The sequence below is a fragment of the Jatropha curcas genome, chromosome 5 (genome assembly GCF_041381405.1).
Source record: "Jatropha curcas cultivar XTBG-Jc1 chromosome 5, XTBG_Jcur_1.0, whole genome shotgun sequence".
Taxonomy (NCBI): Eukaryota; Viridiplantae; Streptophyta; class Magnoliopsida; order Malpighiales; family Euphorbiaceae; genus Jatropha; species Jatropha curcas.
In genome coordinates this window covers 8,349,431-8,355,873 of record NC_143155.1, presented here as the reverse complement: position 1 = coordinate 8,355,873, position 6,443 = coordinate 8,349,431, and the positions used below count along the sequence as shown (strand labels likewise).

The window sequence follows — 6,443 nt, the reverse complement described above, 5'->3', positions numbered from 1 at the left end:
CACCGGTGCTGGAGTGAGACAGAGGGTGGGAGACAGAGAGGGAGACAGGAGACAGAGAGGGAGAGAGGAGTGAGACTCGCGCGAGAGAGGAAGCGACTAAATCGCCCTAAAAAATTAGCGACCCACATATCGGTCGCTATTTTAATTGACGTGGTGAATAAATTCTGTCGCTATGTTATCAAATCGGTCTCTGATCAGTCACTAAAAAATTTGGAATATTGGTCATCGCAGCTATTGCCACATGGTCACTAATAATTCCCGCCAAATATGTGGCGCCAAATATAGCGACGAATTTTCATATGTCGCTATTCCATCGCTATTCTATCACTGATTAGTCGCTGATCGGTAGCTCTGGTTGTCGTCAATTATTTGTACTAAAAAGAGCGATGGCTAAAGAGGCCGTTACTATAGTGGTTGCTAATTTTGTCGCTAATATTCTCTGATTCGGTTAGTAATAGTACACAAGTTTCATATTAAATTTCTCTCGTTTTCGGTCATTAATCTGTCGCTAAATAGCGACAGTTTCATGTCAGTCACGAAATGCAGTTGCTAAAATGCGGTTTTTTAGTAGTGGCTAGTGGAGTTGCCAGACTGAAGACACGTCATTTAGAGATAGGGGAAAACAGGCTTAGATTTATTTTTTTACAAAAAATTAGTTTTCTTTTTATTAAACCCTTGAACATCTTTAGGTACGACCTTATTTTGAAAAAGGGATTTTTAGAAAACGGTTCTTACTTTGGTAAGAATCTTATTTTTGGAGTCGCCACCCTCTTTAGGGAAAATACTCGAATTGTCTATTTCTTTAGAAATGGTCAATCCGGTTTTAACTAGAGACTAGGTAAGGAAGTTTGGTACGGTCATGGGAAGGTGTTAGGTACCTAGACTGCCCAGTTAGAAATTGGCCTCCTTTTATTTGTCCGATCATTCACAATTCCAATACTATGACTAACTTTTAGTTGAGATGAAAACTATGTTTTAATGCATTTTTAGAAAATATGGCAATCATGAATAATAACAATTATACAAAGCGTAGGTTAAAGTCATCCAAAGAAAGAGGGAGAAGAATAGAGTTACAACTAATAATCTAGTTTTACATTCTACCCTTTATCCCTATAAAATTTTCCAAACCGATAAATAATTACACATTTGCAATTAATAGGGTCCATTATAGACCCTTTACATAATGCCCAATATTAAAAAGCTAGGAACCATCCATAAAGAAATAAGCAATAGGAAATCATAAATCATACATACACAGAATAATCAATGAACAAATGAAAACATAAAGGTTAAAATGAATGTTAGCAACATCAATAATTAATGGTTAGCACATTAAGCAAAGAGCAACATAATAATAAAAGTGCATAAATGTAAATAGGTTAGAATTTAAATTCAAGAAATTTAAATGGTAGAAAAGTAAAGGACATAAAGATAAAAGCATTTATTTTCAACTTAAAACACAAGATTTGAGTTTAAAAATTTGATGTTCATGATGAAGGATGAATAACTATGAATCACTACCCATTTCTTGTTCTTTATTTGCTATTTCGGCCAAAATGAGTCATTTATGCGATAAAAAGCAAGAATGCTTAGTGCTTAACTCGAATGGATCCTGTAATCATAGATATTTTATTAGTATAAAGTTTCTAAGTTTCTAAAATGAAGGTCCGTGCACCTTTAGAAGTGGCGTGCGACACACGTAGTGGCGTGCAGATATGTCCCTTATCAGAAATCTCAGAACAACTTTAAATCATTATTGGACTGGCCAGTAGTAGCATGTGCCATACGTAGTGGCATGACGCCATGGACTAGTGGTGTGCACCACTACTTGCACAGTCAGATGTGTTTGGTTGATCATGGGTTTCCGTCATAACCAATGTAAAGTAGGTGTTTTTAAAACACAAGAAAGAGAAAAAGATGAAGAAAAGAGGTTAGGACTCTCAAAGGTTACCTTGTTTGGAGAAAATCCAAAGATTTGGGTGGAAAATGAACGAAGAAACCCAATGAGAGTGTTTGTGGGTATTTGATCACAAAGTATAGGGAAGCTTAATCAAAACTAATGAATAATCATCAAGATTCAAGCTATAATCATAAGTTGTATCTTGAAATAAGAATGAGAAGAAAAAAATGCAATAATTTCTCCCTTGTGATAAAAAACCCTCCCTTGATCTCTTAAATCCTTAGCCTATTTATAGTTAAATAGGTAGATGAGGTGGCCTTTATTTAGGGATTAAGTGGCATGGGCCACTGGTGGGCCCTAAACGGGTCGGACCCATTTTTATTAAATCGGTTTGGATGGAATACAAAATGAGACAATGCATCGGGACGCATCCCGAGAGAACCCTTGGCGCTTCCCAAGCCCAGTTTTGATGTGAAATCCTTAGAAATCTGAAAAAATAAAAATGGTCAAAGGTTTCATTTTTCTTAGACATGGACCATTGGTCCAAGAATGAAAGCAATCAGACATCCTGATTTCATTTTATGGCAAAAAAAGGTTATCATCATTTAGTCCTTTTGTTAAGGCAAAAATTGAGCGTTTACAATTACTGTGTCCCCAAAATAATGGAATTTCAAAATCTAGTCGATTATCCATTTACAAAATCGTAATTTCCTTGAAGTGCTTAAAGAACCATAAACACCATAACAAGAACTCTAATTTCTTTAACAACAATGACCACATATAGTTGCAACTCTATTAATGGATTCAAATTTTCCTTAAATGGTAAGCTTTTAATTTAGAGCTACACTTGTAGAGAGAGAGAGAGAGAATCAAAGTGATATAAATGGGATTATAATCGTTGGAAGTCCAATGTAGGCAACACCAAAGGCCTTTCACTCTCCCTCGAGCATTTGGCGCTCATGCGTGCTTTGCCAATATAGCAAGATGTATAGTTCACATTGAAAAACTTCAGGGGTAGCAAATTTAAAGGTGCTACATGGTTAAAAATGTTAACTTCAAAGATAAATTTATGCATTAGGTCTAATATAAAAGTAAGCAAGCAAAGGAAATTTCCATTCAAAAATTGAAATGAATTATTTATCATTAAAAGTTAGTCAGGTAATTTATATAATTATTTTATGAAAATTTCAAATGTTAAAGATTTTTCATGGAAAATATATTGCAGCACGTTATGTACAAGCTAAACATAGGTGAAACTATAGCTTTTTCATAACTTTTTTTAAAAATAAATGTAAAATTAAATCAATATTTAAATTCTATATAAATAAATTGTTTAATTAATGTCTTATTGCATTATGTATATATAAATTTTTTGGATTGTGCCCGGAGTAAATCAATAAAAAATTAATTTAAAAATTTTGAACAATTATTTAAAATCATGTGTATTTTATATAATTATTTGTAATAATCCATTTGTTATATTCAATATACTATTAACCCTTAATCAATGAGGAAGTTTTTTTTTTTTTTCTTTTAAACTGTAAAATCAAATTAAATTGAACCAAATCGCCACTAAAAATTTGATTTAATTATAATTTTTGATAGTATGATTTGGTTTTAATTTTTTTTTTCAAACCATTAATTTAGATTTAGATCTTATTTGAAATAAATGAATTCGGTAAAAATTTATGGAATTATTTGATAAATCTAAATTTTTGTATTTGATACAAAAAATTGAAGCTTTAAATTATACAAATTTAATTCTATGAAATTAACTATAATGAAACCAAATTTTATTAGAAAAGATGATATTTTCAAATGAATTCCACAAACTAATACAAAACCTTATGACAAAATCAATAATTCTCTCATCCTTCTACATTATTATTCTAATCTAGAAAATAAAATCAAATGAATTTCAGCTTTGAGTTTATTCTAAACATTCAAAATTTATTTATCATGACTTCATTTATAAATAAATTTTACATTTTGAATTCATCTGTAAGAAAAGGTATTAATTGATGATTACTTCAAACGAATCAAACCAGCAGGGTTTAGAATACGGTACATTAGAAGGCAAGTTCGTTTCATCAGCGAACTAATTTTTCATGCACTAAATTACTCTGGCATACTCAAACTGCGACCTTTACCGAAGAGAGTTTCGAGTGTTTGTGCTGTTGAAATTACAGTTCCAAAATGACGACGTCTTCAGCTATGTCAAGATTATCCCATCTTCAAGGACATCTGAGCCCTACAGACTCAAACTCTAAGGCAATTCTGTCCCCCCTTTCTCTCTATATAGTTAAGGTTTTAAGAATGATGATTCTAATTAATCTGATTTTTGGTTTTGTAGATTGGAAGATTGGTGAAGTTATCTCCAGAGGTTTCTCGAGCTTTGTCATCTGGTCAACCTGTTGTTGCCGTAGAATCCACTATTATATCCCATGGTAACCCCAATTCAGTACTCTGTTCTCACTCTTTGTTTTTGTTTTGGCTCTGTTTTTCAATTGGAATGTTAATGAACTCTGAAGCCTATTTTAGAATTCTAGGGCTTAAATTTTCTATGCAGACTATGGTTGTTAATGAAAGCTTTGGTAATTTGTATTGATTAGGCTAACTTTATAAGTTTCAATTTAAGTTTGGATATTGCACATTTCGTTACTTATGTTCAGGGATGCCATATCCTCAAAATTTGGAGACAGCAAGAGAGGTGGAGGCAATTGTGAGAAAGAATGGAGCAGTTCCTGCTACTATTGCAATTTTAGATGGCATACCATGCATAGGTTTGAATCTAAAACTCTTATATTTTACAATTGCAATTAGATTGTCTCAATTCCTCTTATTATGTATATTTTCTCTGTGTCCTGCCCCAACCCAAAAAAAAAAAAAAAAAAAAAAGAAAAAAAAAGGAACAAAACTTGCATGAATAATGAAGACAAATTGAATAAATCGGTACTTCTCCTGCCACTACAACAAATGTAACCTTTTTTGGTATATTCTACATTTTTTTTATGTAAATATTTAATATTCGTAAGCTATTTATTTAGGTTTAAGCATAGAAGAGCTGGAGAGACTTGCTACTCTGGGAAGTAAAGCACGAAAGACTGCAAGGAGGGACATTGTGCATGTTGTAAGTAGCTTTATTATCATTTCTTTCCAAAAACTAAAAGAAATGAGTAATCGCATTTAATAGATTTGATTTGATGGCATATAGTTGAAAACTTTGACCCAGTATAACATGTAAGAATGAAATTAGACCCGTTCATTGAAAATTTATGAAGTTATTCCTGAAATTTTTGTTACTAAACTTCTAAGAGAGAGGGCCATGAAAAATTGACCTAAAATTAGCTATAACTGACTGTGATTGTGATCAATAGTTTCTGAAGTCATTCTAGGAGCAGTTTAAAAGTACCCATGATGTGTCTAAACGTGATTAGTCATTTCTAAACTTGTGGCTTCTAAAACTGAACATGGATGATTCACTAATAATTTTATACCTAGATTTACATTGGTTTTATTTATTTATTTAATTTTTTGAAAATGATAATCATTATTGTATATCAATAAATTTGTGACCAGTGAAATTCCTTTAAACATTGCTGTAATTTTAATTTTCCTGTTAACTTTTGCAGCTAACGTTACATTCTTGCTTATGCTTTTTCTAGGTGACCACCAGAGGGAATGGTGCAACTACTGTTTCTGCAACCATGTATTTTGCTTCAATGGTTCTCAGTCATAAACAATTTACACCCTTTTTTTTAGTATTCCTTTTCTAGTATCGCCTATATGTAGGTTTCACTAAGATTTGTTTATGAAAAATCTTTCAGGTTGGTATTTCTGTGTTTGTTACTGGAGGAACTGGAGGAGTACATAGACATGGCGAGCATAGTACGTTTCTGTTCCATCTAATGTTATACCACAGAAATAATGTTATACCACAGAAATGTGTTTATTATGTCTTTGATTGATCCGGATCCATTTTAATGATTTGGCATGGGGTATAGAAGAAGAGTTATTCATTATGTATATATAAAAAAGACTGAAAGCTGATATCTGCCATTATTTTATGTTGCAACTAGCAAAACAATAGCGTATCTGTCTGTCTCTGTGTGTATACATGTGCGGATGTTCATTTATATTTAGAATTTCTTGAATCTCCGATGAAGTTGGTGCAGTGTTGTTGAGTTTGTCACAATTTGGCTATAGAATAGTTTTTGATTTGGCTTAATAAGTAGGAGATGAAATCTAATTAAAAACAGAGTTAGCAATCATAAAATTGCTACACAATGCTGCAGGATTGTTCTTGCGAGATTTGGAATATTTTATCTTTCTAATGATTAACAGGTTAAACATATCAAGAAAAATTGCAAGGTAGCAACAAATGTGCTTTTTTTTTTTGGCAAGTGATGAGGTAATTTTATGGATACAAAGATTGAGATGGGATAAGGAGAAAAACATAAAATGATCACTAAATATTACTATTAGCTATTGAGAATTTTTTATAGTTGTAGACTGAAGTTTGGGTAAATGCAGAGATATGAAA

The 6,443-nt window shown here is 32.1% G+C and overlaps 1 protein-coding gene across 1 annotated transcript; it reads left to right on the top strand.

The window, feature by feature from the left end:
- Nucleotides 1-3,854: 3,854 nt before the first annotated feature.
- On the top strand, nt 3,855-5,788 carry LOC149496182 (pseudouridine-5'-phosphate glycosidase-like; the record flags this gene model as incomplete). The annotated part of the gene is given in 6 exon segments (XM_089721850.1): nt 3,855-4,171; nt 4,254-4,347; nt 4,573-4,683; nt 4,948-5,030; nt 5,566-5,625; nt 5,728-5,788. Coding segments are annotated over 6 exon segments (484 nt in total), but the record flags the coding sequence as incomplete, so codon positions are not given.
- Nucleotides 5,789-6,443: the final 655 nt, after the last annotated feature.